Raw genomic sequence first — 18,356 nt, forward strand, 5'->3', positions numbered from 1 at the left:
TCTCTCCACTATGACCTAAATACACTTGACTTCCTTCTGAATCTTTTCAATGTATTCAAGACTTCTCACCAATTCAAATCAGTATAAATGTTGTAATGTTTTGAATGGCCCCTCAGATAGAGTGGTGTATTTGAAACATTGGAAGTAAGATTTCTGCTTCAAGCCTCAATAAAAAGAGAACTCGGGGCTGGGGTGATGCTCAGTGGTAGCGCATTTGCCTGGCATGTGTGAGGCACTGGGTTCATTTCTCAGCACCACATATAAATAAAAAATAAATAAATAAAGGTCCATCAACAACTAAAAAAAGAGAGAACTCCAAGATCAGTTATTTTCAGTGGCAAATCCTAACAAACAATTTGTGTAATCAATTTTATACAATCTCTTTCAGAAAACAGAACACTTTCCAACTCACATTATAAGGCCAGCATATTCTGATAACAAAAGCAAAGTATGAGAAAAGAATATAATAGATCAATATTCCTCATGAACACAGACACAAAATTCTCAAAAATACAAGCATATCTAATCCAGCTATGTATGTGTATATGTGTATGCATATACATATATATATGCACAAATACAAATTATACAATGAATAGTTATCTTTAGAATGCAAAGCTCATTATATACAAAAATAATTTTTAATTACTATATTTAAGAAATCTAAGGAACAGCTAGGTCCAGTGATTTAAATATGTAATCCCAGATACTCAGTAAGCTGAGGTGGAAGAATCACAAGTTTGGGGCTAGCCTGGGCAACTTCGTGAGATCCTGTCTCAGCAATTTATTAAGACCCTATCCCAAAAGAAAAAAAAAAAGGACAGGGGATATAGCTCAGCAGTAAACATCCCTAGGTTTAATCCCAGAGCTTCCCTGCCCCCCAAGAAAGAGAGAAGAGAGAAATATGAAAATAATGAAAAGATAAGCTTTGGTCTCAGACAGAATACCTGCAAATCACACATTCTTAAAAAGGATTTATATCCAGAATATATAAAGAGCTTTCTAAACTCCACAGTAAGAAAACAAATAATCCAATTAAAAAGTATGGAAGAAAACAAATAATTCAATTAAAAAGCATGCAAAAGACTTGGACACTTCATCATACAGAATACATATGATGGAAAATAAACATATGAATGATGTTCAAAATTAAAATTAGAATGAGAAACTACTACATACCTATTAGACTGGCTAAAATAAAAACGCTGACAATATTAAACATCGCTTAATGTACAGCAATTGTAACTCTCATACGTTAATGGGAATGCAAAGTGGTACAGGTAGTCTGGAAATTGGTTTGGCATTTTCTTACAAAGTTAAGCATACACTTAGTATATGACTTAGCAATTCTACTCTAGATGTTTACTCAAGTGAAATGTGTATTTGTTTACACAAAAACTTATATGCAAATGTTTATAGCAGCTCTATTCATACTTGCAACTTCTACAAACAATCCTAATATCTTCCAATGAATAAGTAAACAAATTGTTGTACATGCTTACAATAAAATACTACTCAACAATAAAAAGGAATAAACTACTGATACACAGAATAATTTCAAAAAGACTCAGAGGTACCATGTTAAGTCAAAAAAGTCAATCTCAAATGCTTGTACACTACAAAGTTTATATTCCATTCATATGATATTCTTGAAAAAACTTAAGTCCAGTGACTGAGAACAGATCTGTGATTCCAAGAATCACAAGAATGTGTGGAAGGTGTAAATATTAAGAGACAAGAGGTGTTTCTTAGAGGGTTATAGAACTGCTCTAGATTCTAGTTGTGGTAGTACTTAAAAAAAAATCTAACCAGTGTGATGGCACACACCTGTAATCCCAGCTACTCGGGGAGGCCAAGGCAGGAGGATCACACGTTCAAAGCCAGCCTCGACAACTTAAGGAGACTCCACCTCAAAATAATAAATAAAAAGGGCTGGGGATATGGCTCAGTGGTTAAGTGCCCCTAGGTTCAATCCCCAGTATCTCCCCTCTCCCCCCAAAAAAATCTATATATGTTAAAATTTAGAGAAATATTCACTGGTCAGTTTCTCTGTAATTTAAAAAACAAAATTTAATCAAAAAAATAAAATTATAAAGTTCTTTTTAAAGAACCAAATAAGTGGTTTTCATTAATACACAGAAAGATTTCATTTATTCATTCACCATGGACAATGAGTCAAAAAACAGTTTTGGGAAAAATCTAATAAAAAGTTGAACAGAGCCAAGCACGGTGGTGCATGCCTATAATCCCAGCAGCTTGGGAGGCTGAAGCAAGGAGGATCACAAGTTCAAAGTCAGTCTCAACAAAACCAAGGCACTAAACAACTCAGTGAGACCCTGTCTCTAAATAAAATACAAAATAGGGCTGGGGATGTGACTCAGTGGTTGAGTGCCCCTGAGTTCAATCCCTGGTACCAAAATAGAAAAAAAAAAAATGTTGAACAGAAATTATATGTTAATGCTTACAATTACCCAAAAGGGTCTATGTTATTTATTATTCTGATTTTAACAATGTGGAAACAAAGTCAAGAGAAATTAAGTAATGTCCTAAAGTCTCAAAGACAGTAAGTACCTTAGCTAGAAATTAAACTTGTTTGTCTAATTCAGACCTGCCCAACAATAAGTGATCAATTAATGGTGAACAAAGGCATGTGTGCATATATGCACAAAGCCCCTGCTGTCTTCTGATATATTTAGTCATGTTAAACGCACATACTCACATTTTAGAATATCAGAAAAGAATCTAGAAGGATTAAATTAAATGGATAATTAATTGTATTTATTAATTTCCTTCTTTTAGTTGTTTAAAGTCATAATTATAAAAGATTGTACCAAAACAGAAATATTATCCAGTTTATATGCATTTACAAATAGTTTTCTTTTTTTGTGTTACAAAGTATATTCCCTACTATAATTACAATGAAAAGAAAAAAAGAAACACAATTTTCCCTTCCCTTAGAAATTACTCTTTAGTTAAAAGAAAAAAACAGTCCATACAGTCCAAAGATCAATTCACACCAAACAGAAAAATTTTTAAGTGAGTATATAAACTTTCTTCAACTAGATATTTCCTTTCTTGACCGTACATTCATACTAGGGATGGTTTGTGATATATTTTAACACCAACATACTAAAGTTCAGAGACTCACTAATAAAAAAGATGAGACCTTGTAAACATTATGTGCCTCTTAATGTATCACGTTTATAGTTTAGACATGTTGATTTTATCACATAACTGTTTGAAATCAACATTTTACTTCCAACAATACACATTAAATTTTCTATGATATTTAAGGGTTCTATGTTAGTCATTAGAAGTATAGTCTGGAACAACCTTAGATTTTGAAACATTGTGTGGGAAAAGTTATCAGGAGGCCTATGACTGCTATTCTTAGACAAGCCTGTTTACAAGGTTGGCTCTTGGCTAGAATCCAGGAATCTGGATTTGGGAAGGATTCTCACCATTCACTGTGCTTGAACTGTTTATGCAAACAATGTGGTTTATACTCAACACCTGCTTTCCTTCAGGCAATCTAGAATTTTGATATATACCAGCCATAGAGTACATATCTGATCAGTCTCTGATTTAAAATCTTGAAAGCTAAGCCTCTAACAAGCTTCCCTGATAGATGTTTATCACGAGTCATCATGGCTTGTTGCTGAGGAATTGAGCATAACCGGTATGACTCCATTAGTAAGACTCTTAAAAGCTTCCCACTAGACTTGGCCTCATGTCTTTTCCCTTCCTGATTCTGCTCTGCACCCTGTTGCTGTAATAAATCAGCTGTAAGTACAACTAGATGCTGAGTCATGTGAGTACCTTTAACAAATCACTGAACCTGAGAACATTCTTGATTGTCTCCCTGACACAAACTAAAAGTCATCTGAATAAAATGTATACATACCATCTTACCAGGCAATGTGCTCTTGGAGGAAAGTCATTATTCATACATAGCAAATCTTGCATAGACTGTGGAATAGCATCTATAAAAATATTTGATAATGAAAAAGGATGTTCATGTTAAGGCAGATTTTATAATATTTTTTTGAGGAAATATGTCTTATTCGCCTGTGTAGTTTTGTAATGGCTCAAAGATTTATATCTAGGCTAGCTCTAACATTTAAGGGGAAGAAAATCTGTCTGTCCATCTGTCTCTCCGCATCAAACAAAGCCAGCCCATAGAAAAAGACATATCATTCCTATGTTTGTTCATTTTTGCTTCCAAATCCTCACCCATTCCAGAAAATCTTATTTTAGTAGTTCTTCCTGATGTGCCCTTCTCTCTCTTTTCTTCAAAATTCTACTTAGAGACTTGTCAACTCTACATCACCTCTTACAGGCAGCCTTTTCTATCACCCTGATCTCTTAATAATTTTGTAAAACCTCTACTCAGTGTCTCACTCCTAACATATTCATCTTCCAGCAGCTTAATTGTAATTCATAATAAGATACATCAATTATCATTATTTATACTCACAGAATAAATTTAAAACAAAAAATACCTATGTTCATACAAATATTTCCTTTTGTTGGATAGCTATGTATCATTATTTAGCAAATTTATATGTTGCTAATTGCTAAAAGAATGGGATAGCATTAATGACTTGACATTATACCTAACCAAAAATAATAAGCAATTCCAAAACAAAAACAAAAAAATCACGTGTTCAAAACTTCCGACCTCTGATAACATAGTTTTAAACTATGTATCTCTAAATTAACAGAGCTGATGATTTGCTTGTAACTTCCACCATTATTATAGTTTCAACCACAAATAAAAATAAAACTGTATAAAACACACAAACAATAATGCCAATAATAACCATCTATTTGAATGAATTAACTGTAATTCATTCATCTCTTATATCATGGTACCCTTCATCTGTTTGGTGTTCTCAGAAACACTGATTCTAAGCCTTCTTACTCTAACAGTTTTTCCTTTAATATATGATCTTTTCTCAAATTGACAGCATTTAAAATTTCTCTGTCTTAAACAGTTTCTTTCATTAATCTATGGAATGCTGGACCCAAAAATCTCATGGCTATTATCAGATCTCCTGCCAATTGCAAACATTTTTCTCTTCCCTTACTCCTACAGCATTCATATTTATATTCTGATTTAATTATTTTATTTTGCTGTGGAATTATCTTACACATATGTGATATGGTCAATGTTCTTTGTCAATGTTCTTTGAATCTAAATGCAGACCCTATCTAATTGTTCTATTTCTAAGAATAAAATAGAAAAGGTAATATAATGTTATTCCTACACAAGAAAAGGCACAGATATGTAACTTCCACCACTGTACTAGTTTCAATCACAACCAAATAAAAATACTGTATAGTACATACACAATCAACAATGTCTTAACTATTCAAATTCATTCGTCTTCTCTTATACCATGATACCATTCAACTGTTCATCTCAGAAACACTGATTTAAATTAAATTAAATCTTCACATTAACCCTCTAGTAGTATTTCTTCATTGAAAAAAATGAGGTAACCAAAGTTTAGAAAGGTCAAAGAACTAGCAATTAGGAAAATAAGACTTTTAATCCACTTAGTCTGACTCTAAAATCTAGAATATAATGAAAACACAATACTATCTAATAGACAAATTCCTCTTGTAATCTTTCAAAGCCCATCTTATTTGCCTATCTCTGATCTCTCCTGATTAAATGACCATTTCTTCTCTGAACTTCAGCAGACCTTTTTCTGTCCCTAGGATATTATTTATCACTTTCTACCTCCTATTACTATTAATTAAATATCTTATTTCCCCTTCTGGGATGTACATTTCATTTAAGTTTGGGTTCAACAAGGTAGCATATATTAGGTACTCAATAAATATGTGCTGATTCAGTTAATTTTAGGATGAATGGCACTGTAATTCTTTCTCTACTTCAGATACAGTACCTCATACTCTATTCAAATGTGAAATGACTTCGCATATTGTAAATTGTTTGAAAGGAGATTGCTGAATTATGAGAACTAAATTCATAATTCAAAATTATGACCAGTCTTAAAAGTCAAGATTTTAAAAATATGTTGTAAAAACTTACCTTCTAATATTTCATCCTTTCCTTCTTTATCAACGGACTCTTGTACAAGATAATGGTGAGTGACTGAGAACTTGAAGTCAGCAAAGGAAATTTCATCTGATTTTTCTTCCCATGTGCCAGAAGTAAATATACCCTGTATTTAATAATAAAATAGGAAAACATCCATCTTATACCTGATAGCATTTGTTTATTATACCATTATAGTTTTTTAAATTATTTTTAGTTGTACATAACACAATACCTTTACTTTATTTATCTATCTATCTATTTATTTATTTATGTGGTGCTAAGGATAGAACCCAGTGCCTCACACATGCAAGGCAAGTGCTCCACCGCTGAGCCACAACCCCAGCCACAGCATTATAGTTTATATGATCAATTATCTGATCAACTTCTGAAGTTTATCTATAAATTCAACATAATCCTAATTAAAATTTCCAGAAGACATTTTGTGGAAATTGACAAAATGATTCTTAAACTAATATGAAAATCCAAAGGACCTAGAAGAGCAAATTTTGATAAATAAGTATACCACCTAATTTTAAGACTTATTTGGCTACAGTAATTAAGACAGTACATTCCTGGAATAAGTACAGACTAATAGATCAATAAAACAATTCCAGAAATACATCCATACTTATACTTGATTTTACAACAGAGGTGTCATGGAATTCAGTGAGGGAAAGATGGTCTTTTCAACAAATGGTTCTTGAGTAACTAGATATTCACAGGAAAGAAAACACAGAATACCTTGGGATCCTGGGAATCTCTGGATAGACAAAGATTCCTTTAATAGTATAAAAAAAGCACCAACAATGAAATTTAAAATTGAGAAAATGAATTTCATCAAAATAAAACTTGTGCTTATCAAAAGACTTAAAATTGGAGAATCCATGGACTGAAGAAAAAACTCAAAATACATACATCTGAAAAGGGATTCACATGCAGGATATATGAGGATAATTCTGAAAATTAACTAATTCGATTTTGTAAATGAGCAAAAGACTTGGGACACTTGGCAAAAGAAACTATGAATGACTCATAAACAGTAATTATGATGAATTACTAAATGATTATTCATTATCAGTAGTCATCAGTAAAATGCTAATTAAACCACAATGAGACAGCATTTCAGACCTAAAAGAATCACTAAAATAAAAATCTGACAATGTCAAGTGTCAGAGAGAATGTGGAGCAACTTGAAATCTCACATTGCTAGGATCATAAAATGATAAAATCATGTTAGAAAACAGTTTGGCAGTTTCTAATAAAACTGAACATGTAAATACCCCCAAAATTAGCAATTCTACTCCTAAGAATACATCAAAAAATTATCAAAGCATTAGCTCACAAAATCATTCACAAAAGCTTTATAATAGTCCAAAATGGACATAATTTAAATATCAACAGGAGAAAGGGCAAATATTTTAAAGTATACTCATAAAATAAAAAGAACTGATATATGTAACAACACAAAGTATATACAAAACTCAAAAGGCAAAATTACTATACAGTGAAAGAAATCTAAACTGTAGTTACCTCAGACTGGCAAAAAAAAAAAAAAGGAATCTTTCTGGAATATTTTGATTTGGATGGTATATACTTTTGTCAGAACAAACTATATACTAGAGTTCTGTACAGTTAACTGTGTGTAAATAAATCATAATCCAACAAAAAATCAGTAATACAGTGCTTCAAAAAGAGGTAAGAACAAAGGGGGAAAAAAGGTTTTAATATCTGAGAAAAATTTAAGAGGGAAAGAAAGATACTCTTTTTCCACAAGAAAATAAAGAAGATAATGGCAATTATGAAAGAACAACAGTATTAAATGCCATCATAATTTGGCCCCAATAGTCCTTTAATTATCTGTCAATCTACTCAATAAACTTTAGGTAACTCAGATACATTCTAAACTAGGACCCAAGACCTCAGCAAGATGGAAGATCACTCACTGCCTTAGTTGAAATGTTCATAATATCTGAACTAGTTTCCCAGCTTTCCATCCTCTTCCATATGGTTAACATCCTAAAATACAAATCTGATTTTGTTCTTCCTCCACTTAAAATAACTTCAATGGCTTTAAACTCAGAAAATCAAAGGTCATATGCTGTCTCTTGAATATGGAAGCTACAGAGGGGAAAAGGAAAAGAAAAGTTGGGAGATCTCATGAAAATTGAAGGAAGACCAGTAGAGTAAAGGAACCAGGAGAGCAAGCAGAGGAGGGAAAGGGGAAATACTGAGGAATGATACTGACTAAATTATATTACTAAATTATGTGCATGTACAAATATGTAATGATGAATCCCACTATTATGTATAATTATAATGCGCCAAAAAAATGGGAAAAAATACTTCAGTGGTTTTGTGTAACCTACAATAAGGGCCTCTCAGGTTTTTTAATCATGTATTCTATCAGTAAAATTTTTTGAGTTGGGAGACCCTGTCTCTAAATAAAATACAAGAAAAAAGACTGGGGGTGTGCCTCAGTAGTTGAATGCCCCTGAGCGCAATCTTCAGTACCAAGAAAAAGAAAAAAAAAGTTTTTGAGTACATACATGCATATTTGTATTTCTAAATTGTGCATTCCTATATTTAAACATTATATATATTATGCATAAAACAAATATTTAACTTTATGGATTTAAAATGTAATATTAACATTTGTGTAATAAGAAACAAAATGTTTCATCAGAAGTACCTCCAAGAAAGCCAGGTATTCATACTGGTAGAACTACAAAGTCTACCCCTTTCCAATTTTATCTCCCACAGCTATCTTCCATCTACTCGGTGCTAGGATGATGCCTTAAGTCTTGTATTTCCCCAGCAGTATGCTTTCTTTCATACCTGTGGCTCTTCTGTACTTTATTCTTTTAGCATACTTTTACTCATTTTTCAAAATTCAATCTAAATTCATTCCTGCTTTATCAAAGCAGTTTGTGATTGTTTCTCAGGATCTTGTTCAAATCACAAAAATCTGCACCTTATTCTTTTTGTCAACTTTTTAATCACATTGAAAAGCAAAATCTATGTTCTATGCATCTTTGTAGCCCAGTACTTACAGTACCTGCACACTTAGTAAATACTTTAGGAATTACCTTTTTTATTTGTTTGTTTTTCAGGATTCATAATAACTCCCGTAAGTTCCAAAGATGCTAGGAGGTAAACAGTATGTTTCTAATATATTACATATATTTATGACTTAGTCTAACAATTCGAAATAGCACATGCTCTAATCCAAAAGATATTCCCTATACCTTGAATATCTGAAACAATTGGGTATCCCTGTGCAAAAAAATGAAACTAGACAAAAAAATTAACTCAAATTGGATTGCAGGTGTAAATGAAAGAGCTAAAACTATAGATGTTATTAAGAAAGTAAAGGACATCTCAGAATATACATATTATAACATGGAGAATGGGGAAAAAGTATTGCAAATTATATATCTCATAAGGGATTTATATTCAAAATATATAAAGAATTCATAAAACTGAATAATAAAATGACAACACCATTTAAAATGGGCAAAAGATTTGGGTAGACATTTCTCCAAAGAAGATATATTAATAAGAAATAAGAACATAAAAAAGTGTTCAACATCACCAGCCATCAGGAAAATGCAAATCAAATGAGATACCACTTCATATCTACCATGATAGCTATAATGAAGATAAGAATAAGTGTTGGTGAGGATGTACAGATCCAGACTCTTATATTTCTGATAGAAATGTAAAATAGAGCAACCACTTTGGAAAAGCCAAATAGTTTCACAAAAAATTAAAATTACTACGTGTCCCAGAAATTCTACTCCTAATAGACACTCAAATGAAATGAAAACATATATCCACACAAAAACTACCACAAAGTTAACAGTAGTATTATTCATAGTAACCAAAAGGTAGAAGCAACCTAAATTTCCTATAATAAACAAATGGGTAAATCAAATTATCTATATCCATACAATGGAATAATGGTTCATCAACAAATATGAATGAAGTATTGATAAATGCTACAATATGAACAAACTTTGAAAACAGTTGTTTGAAAAAAACTAAATACAAAAGACCACATATAGTATGATTCCATTCATACGACCTTATCTGTATATATGACCTCATCTATATGTGTGTATATCTTATATGTGTATTCAAGGATTTTAATTAATCCAATTGCATATACCTGAAGTCATTACAAATATTTTTAAAAAGTAAGATCACAAATCCATGCCTCTGAGGATAGAAATGAAGTGCTACTAAGCCAGATAATACATGTGTGCATACACACACACACACACACAAAAAAAAAACCCTTATAACACTATGATGTATTAACCCCATTTTATAGAAAAGAAAAGATTAGGGCTGGGACTGTGGCTCAGTGGTAGGGTGCTTGCTAGTATGTGTGAGGCAGTGGGTTCAATTCCAGCACCGCATACAAATAAATAAAAAATAAAGGTCCACTGTCAACTAAAAAATATATTTTAAATAAAGATTAAGAGATTTCAAAACTTGCCTAACATTACCACACCACTAAGGGGTAAAGCTAGAATTTGAAATGCCATGGCCCTGTTCTTCTCACTAGAGGTTAAGCCATATATATTTACTATATAGTACTTAGATACTACACATTCAATAGTCCATACAAGAACAAGTTAAGCCCGGTACAGTGGCACACACCTTTAATCCCAGACTCAAGGTCAGCCTCGGCAACTTCGTGCGGTCCTAAGAAACTTAATAAGATCTTTTCTCAAAAAAAGAAATAAATGGGGCTGGGGATATAGCTCAGTGGTAAAGCATCCCTGGGTTATATCCAAAAAAAAAAAAAAGATAATCAGTGAGATCAATAGATTAGAATTTAAGGAGATGGTTCGGTAAATGCCAAATGAGTCATAAATAGGTTTGTACAGAAAATCAGATTTCAGTTTGCCTGTAAGTATGATAGAACTAATAAGAGCAGATAGGGTGCTGGTATAGCAAACTGGATACCAAATTTAGGGAACAAATAGCCTATTTAGCTGAAGCTTCCTTTAAAGGAGCAGAAGAGCAAAAAAGAGAACTGACTATGAAGACTAGAATATCAATTTAGGCTTAACGCTACAGACAACGGAGAATCACTGAAATCTTCTGTGAAGGTTTATAAAATGATGACAGCATTAGAATTCCCCTAAGCACACTGGAAGGAGAAAGAAGAAATGGAAAAAGCAAAGAAGATGAAAGCAGGGGGAGGAAATAAAAAAGACAGTGAGAAAATAGTATATCCCAGTGATCATAAAAGGAAATCTGTATCTGAGGGCAGATTTCTTGGGTTCACAGAGCATCTTCCTTTTTTTTTTTTTTTTGGTACAGCAAGATTGAACCCAGAGGCACTTAACCACTGAGCCACATCCCCAGCTCCTTTCATTTTGAGACAGGCTCTTGCTAAGTTGCTTAGGGCCTCCTGAATTGTTGAGGTTGGCCTTCAACTTCTGATCCTCCTGCTTCAACCTCCCAAACCACTGGGATTACAGTAGTGCTCCAACACACCTGGCACTCAGAGTACTTCTTATCACCTACTACCTTATTAATATTGAGCATATTGATTTTCTCTATGTGCCTCAGTTTTCCATCTATAAAATGGGGATAATAATATTTCCTACTTCCTAGGATTGCATTTGAGAATTGAGATGATAAAGTACTCAGAAAGTGTCCTGTATACAGTAAATACTCAATAAATATTAGATTTTTTGATATCAAAAATTCAGAAGTGAGGGCTGGGCTGTAGCTCAGTGGCAGAGCACTTGACACTGAGGTACTAGGTTCGATCCTTAGCACCACGTAAAAATAAATAAATAAAATAAAGGTATGCTGTCCATCTATAACTACAAAAAAAAATTTAAAGATTCAGAAGTGATGATCCAACAAAATTGAGTACTTATTAGAAGAAAAAAAGGCAAGAACTTGGAAAAACGTTGCCAGAAGATATCCTTCTTTCATTAGGTGGTCCCCCCCGCCCCGCCCCCACCATTTGGTTAAATTTGGCTAAAAAAAAAGCCACAATTTAAAACTAAATGAATATAACTTAAGACAATCCTTGGTTTACAAATATTCTGCATGTATGAGTAGTTTTTAGTGGATAAAACTCTATTTTTAAATTAATATGGCAAAAATAAAACTGCAAGAGGGGCTGTGGCTGTGGCTCAGCGGTAGAGCCTAGCATGTGCGAGGCCCTGGGTTAGATCCTTAGCACCACATAAAGTAAAATAAAGACATTATGGGGCTGCGGGTGTGGCTCAAGAGGTAATGTGCTCGCCTGGCATGCAGCTGGGTTAGATCCTCAGCACCACATTAAAAAAATAAAAATAAGGGCTGGGGACGTGGCTCAAGCGGTAGCGCGCTTGCCTGGCATGCGTGCGGCCCGGGTTCGATCCTCAGCACCACATACAAACAGAGATGTTGTGTCCACCAAAAACTGAAAAATAAATATTTAAAAAAAAAAAACTGTAAAAAAAAAAAATAATAAATAAACAAAAATAAAGATGTTGTGTCCACCGAAAACTGAAAAATAAATATTAAAAAATTCTCTCTTCTCTCTTAAAAAAAAGACATTATGTTCACCTACAACTAAAATAAATATATATTTAAAAATAAATAAATAAAACTGCAAGAAAAACTTGGAAAATAATGGGCCGACGTTTGTTCTAATGGAATGTACAATAAATTTGCAGTACTTAAAATAAAATGCTAGAGCTGGGGAAGTACCTCAGTGGTACAGCATTTGCTAGGATGCATGAGGCACTGGGTTCAATCCCCAGGAAAAAAAAAAAAGCATATTTATAGGAACAGATAATATTCAGAATCCAGAAATCCAGAATCAGGCCCAAGTATATATGGAACTTATTAAATGATAAAGGAAACATACTCAACAGAATTAAGTTTGGGAAAAGACAGCTAACTACAGGAATAAAAGACGACTGACTCACTTTATTCACAAAAATTAATTCTATGTAGATATCTATATTTTAGAACAAAATAAATCTCTTTAAAAGAGTAAGTACTAAAAAAAAGAACAACAAATTTATAATCTTAAGGTAACAAGATTACACATGATATGAAATCTAGAAGTCATAAAGTGTCTAACTACTTAAAAATATAAACTTGATACCTTATACCATACACAAAAATTAAACTAAAGATCCAGTTTAAACATACAAGCTAAAACTATAAATCTCTTACACATGGAGGAAAAGTTCATTGACAGACACTGGATTTCACAATGATTTACTGATACAAAAAACAGTCCAATTTATCTACTTTTTTCTTTTTGTCTATCAAAGTTAAGTTTTGTGCAACAAAGGATACTATCTACAGAGTGAAAGAGCAACCAATGGGATGGAAGAAAATCTTTGAAAATCACATGTCAGATAAGGGATTAACATTCAGAATATTAAAGAACTCTTACAGCTCAGCAACTAAAAAAACAAATTAAAAAATAAACAAAGGACCAAGCATGGTGGTGCACACCTGTAATCCTAGCAGCTCAGGAGGCTGAGGCAAGAGGACCATGAGTTCAAAGAGAGCCTCAGCAAAAGCAAGACACTAAGCAACTCAATGAGAACCTGTCTCTATATAAAAAATACAAAATAGGGGTGGGAATGTGGCTCAGTGGTCGAGTGCCCTTGAGTTTAATCCCCAGTACTCCCCCCCCCACAAAAAATAAAGGACTTGAATAGACATTTCATCAAAGTATATACACAGAAAAGCAATAAGCACAGGAAAAGATGCTTAACGTCACTAATAATTCAAAAGCACATTGGGATACTACTTTAAATCTGTTAAAATGACTATTATTTAAAACACCAGAAAATAAGTGTGTTGTACAGGATATGCACTGCTAGTGGGAATATAAAATGATACAGCCACAATAGAAAATAATATAGAAGCCCCTCAAGAAATGAAATGTGTAATTACCACATGATCCAGCAATTCCACTTCTGGTTTATACCCCCAAGGAACTGAAGCAGGAACACAAACACATATTTGTACACCCCTGTTCATAGCAGCATTACTCAAAACAGTCAAAAGGTAGAAGTAATCAATGACCATCAACAGATGAACGACTAAAAAATGTATATACATACCATGAAACATTATTCAGCCTTTAAAAGGGATGAAATTCTGTCAGATGCTGCAATACAAATGAATCTTGAAGACATTATGCTTAATAAAATAAGCTAGTCACAAATAGGCAAACAGTGTATATTCCTCTTATATGAGTTTGTTTTTCTTGAATGAGTATTTTTGTTAGGGATGATGAAAAAGTTTTGGATATGGATGGTGAAGATATTTGCACTACATGAATGTATTTAATGCCAATGAACTATATACACTTAAAATGGTAAATTTTATGTGAAGTATTTTTGCCATAGTAAAAAATACATAAACTCTTGGGAAACAAAAACATTCAAATTAAGAAGAAAATGACTGAGAAAAATATTTGCAAGAGTTAGCACTCATAAAAACATTAAGAGCCCTTCTACAATTCAACAAGACAGCAGAAAATTGGTGAGTGTACATGATAAGCCTTCAGAAAGGGAATTCTAGTGTTTAATAAACACAAATGCTTAAAAGTACTCAGGGAAATATAAATACAAATGAGGCAGTTTTATTCTATCATACTAGTAAAAATAAAATGAAAATAATGTTGGAGGACTGGGGTTCTGGGTGTTTTCCCCCACACACATGTGAGAGTGTAAATACATTTAACCATTTTGACAGAAAACATGGCTATATTCCTTAAATATAAAAATCACATCCCCTCTGATCTAGTAATTTCACTTATAGAATTCTTTTTTAAATATATTTATTTTTTATTTGTAGTTGGACACAATACCTATTTATTTACTTATTTGTTTGTTTATTTATATGTGGTGCTGAGGATCAAACCCAGGGCCTCACATGGGCGAGGCAAGCACTCTACCACTGAGCCACAACCCCAGCCCTTATAGAACTCTTTATTACAGAAATATTCATACAAATATGCAAGGTATACATAGTCATGCTTACTACCTTACCATAATACCATAACTGCAAAAACTAGAAAGTAAATATTCTTCAATAGGACTATGTACAGACATTATGATACAGTCATTCAATGAACTATATATAGTGCAAGCACTAAAATAATGATAGATGTTTTTGTCCTATGTTGCAAAAGTGACAACAAGATAAAGTTTTTTTTTAAAGGCAGTGTAATAAAAGAATATGATCATTTTCTTGTTAAAAATGTAATATGTATACTTTTCTGTGTATACACAGAAAAGAACAAACTGTTAAAACTTGTTAGCTGTAGAAAGTAGATGAGAGGAAGTGATAATGCAAAGATTATCACTTTTTTAAAATACAAACATCATTTAGTTTGGTGACATTATTTTGCAATTAAAGGTATTTTAAGTTTTTCAAGTAAAGTATTTGGGAGTACAAAATAAAAATTGAAACAACAACAAAGGACAACGAGAACAGAATTAATTTTAGGAAACTGACTCCACAAGAAAACCTTCTAGACAATTTAGATAGACAGATCTCTTGCTCCAAAATATTTCTCCAAACAATGTAAAAGCGTTAACTTACTTGTCTTACATTTTTCTGTAATAATCACAAGCATTCTTTTAAAAACTTGAGAACTAAATGGTGAAAAGAAATTCCGAGACAGGAGCCCAAAAGCAGTTTGGAGGACTAATTTTAGTCATTTAGATAAGGAACTCTGTGCTTAGAAGCATAACAATGTCAATTTCATTTTTCTTTTTCCTTTAGTATTTTAATAAAATACAAAACCAAAAATAATTTTTGTGAGAATATTTATTATTCATTCAAAAAATTTTCCCCCAGTGCTGGGGGATGGAACACAGAACCTCATACGTGCTAGAAAGTGCTGCATCCCCTGCCCTTCGAATCTTTTAAATTAATTAATAAAACTATTTTTTAATGATGGAGATTAGCATACATTTGGCTATGGGAGTGAAGATGGGGTAGAAACCAGAAATGAAGGAAAGAAGTAGGTAATTTTGAGCATTTAACATTTAAGGGCTAGCAAAACTTGAAGCTTTTGGCCTCAGAGTCAAGACAGCAGAAATCAGTAAAAATGGCTAAAGACAAAAACAAATTTCATCAACTAAAAACTAAAAAATTAGCACTTCTGTATATGAGAGAAAACTACGGCTTCTTCATAGCTTTGCAATCTCCATCATGCAAACTGTTCCAAAATTTCAAGTTCAAGTAAGACTTTGCAGAGGTATTCTCACCAAAACTAAATACATTAATTTTAAAAATAATAAAAACATACAAAAAACTTTTTTTTTTTTTTTTTGGTACTGGGGATTGAACCCAGGGGTACTTAACCACTGGGTCACATCCCTAGCCCTTTTTTGTATTTTATTTAGACAGGGTCTAGCTGAGTTGCTAAGTGCTTTGCCAAGTTGCTAAGGCTGGCTCTGAACTCCCAATCCTCCTGCCTCAGCCTCCAGAATCCCTGAGATTTCAGGTGTGTGCCACCATGCCTGGCACAAAAGTCATTTTAAACAGCTTTTATTTGACCTGTTTTGGGGTCACAGGCTTCTTTGAGTATCTGATGAATACTATGCACCATCTCTCAAAAAAGAGCTCACTTTATACACACACATATATACATACACACACACACAGTGGTGATCCTTCTAACCACCAAAAGTTATAAATCCTTTAAACCAGCAGAACTCTAATTTTAATAGTACTATAAAACGTAACTTCTACTGTAATTTTCTTAGATATCTGGTTTGGATTAATTGCCTGAACAGCTATGAGTCTCTAGTTGTAACTTTCCTAGAAAGAGCAACAGAAATACTTACAACTGACGGATTGAATAAATGACCATGGAGCAAAGGGAAAAGGATTCAACAATCTTGAAGTGAGGAAATGCAAAGGCAGAATGTTGTTTTGAGAAACACAAAATAAGGAAAAAATTTCTGGTACATAGTTGGCACTTTATAAACGAATAAATGACTGGGCTGGGGATACAGCTCAATTGGTAGAGAGTTTGCCTTGCATGCACAAGGCCCTGAGTTCAATTCCCAATACCACATTAAAAAATAAAATAAAACAAATAAATGAACAAAAGAAATAGCTTAAAACAGGAAGACAATCTTAGAACATGGCCCCAGAAATAGGACAAGAAATTTAATATTTTATGCCACCATAGAAACATTTAAATATTACTCCATATGGAAAAATGCAACCTAGCTTCAAAACAACCACTTTTACAATATTTTAGAATATGAGTCATCCATAAAACTTAACTCTGCAGTGAATATAAAATTAGAAAAAAAATAAAATTACTAAATCAAAGTCAGAAGGAGAAAATTAATTCAAAAAGGGAAAAAATAAAAACTAAAACCAAAACATAAAGAAAATATTTATAAAACTAAATACAGAAGAATTTAACTACATAATTATTTACTTTAAAATGTACCAGACATAGAAAAAAGACTTTCTGCCTTTTGCATAATGCTTAAGAAAATGCCATCATCACTATACTTTAACAAAATCTCCAAGCAACTAAATATCATCTGTTTATGCTGTTTATCTTTTGCAAAAGGAACATGACAAGTTCAAAGGATTAATCACATGTTCTGAGGAGACAACCAATCAGCTAATGGTTGATTACTGATTACCAGGCAATGGGTCATGTGAAAGAAATAAATGAATCAGCAAATTAACTGTTATAACCAATGTTACTAGATCATATCCTCTGTATGCCAAACTCCCTAAAAAAGGGTCACAGCACTGGAGATGTAATTGCCAATTGTAAAATGATCACAGCTTTATTTTTTGTAGCATTTGTAGTAACAAAATGTGATCTATACCAAACCAAGTGGTAAAATTTAAATGAGGATGTAATTTAATGAAATTAATTACTTATAAACAGCTCACATATAAGACTGATGTTTGCTATTTAGAATTATGTTGTAGAGACATTTTATTACATAAAATAAGTGAGTAAATGGTTTTGGCTAAGACTTCTAAGAAAAATATTTATACAGTTCTATTTATTAGTTTTAGTGGTATATGCCCCATATCAAATTTAAATTCAACATGAAATTAATAATGTGTATTAAGTCTTATCACACTAAAAATTTTACCAATCATATTTAGTTATCATGCTGCAACTAAATAACAAGCAAATCTTCAAAACTGTGCCAAAGAAAAGAATTAGGAAACAGTTGATCCAAAAATGTCTATAGAGCTCTCTCATTATCTTAAAACTAAACCTAAGCCTTCTCAGCCA

At 32.6% G+C, this 18,356-nt stretch overlaps 1 protein-coding gene across 1 annotated transcript in view; it reads right to left on the bottom strand.

Annotated features, from left to right (window-relative positions):
• The window catches only part of Rab3gap1 (RAB3 GTPase activating protein catalytic subunit 1), an 85,197-nt gene that overhangs the window by 58,264 nt on the left and 8,577 nt on the right, over positions 1–18,356 (bottom strand). The window contains exons 4-5 of the mRNA XM_027936784.3: positions 6,065–6,197; positions 3,905–3,983 (exon numbers count right to left, since the gene is read on the bottom strand). Coding sequence (XP_027792585.2) covers positions 3,905–3,983; positions 6,065–6,197 — 212 coding nt within the window. The remainder of the gene's footprint in view (positions 1–3,904; positions 3,984–6,064; positions 6,198–18,356) is intronic.

This window comes from Marmota flaviventris, chromosome 11 (assembly GCF_047511675.1).
Source record: "Marmota flaviventris isolate mMarFla1 chromosome 11, mMarFla1.hap1, whole genome shotgun sequence".
Classification (NCBI taxonomy): Eukaryota; Metazoa; Chordata; class Mammalia; order Rodentia; family Sciuridae; genus Marmota; species Marmota flaviventris.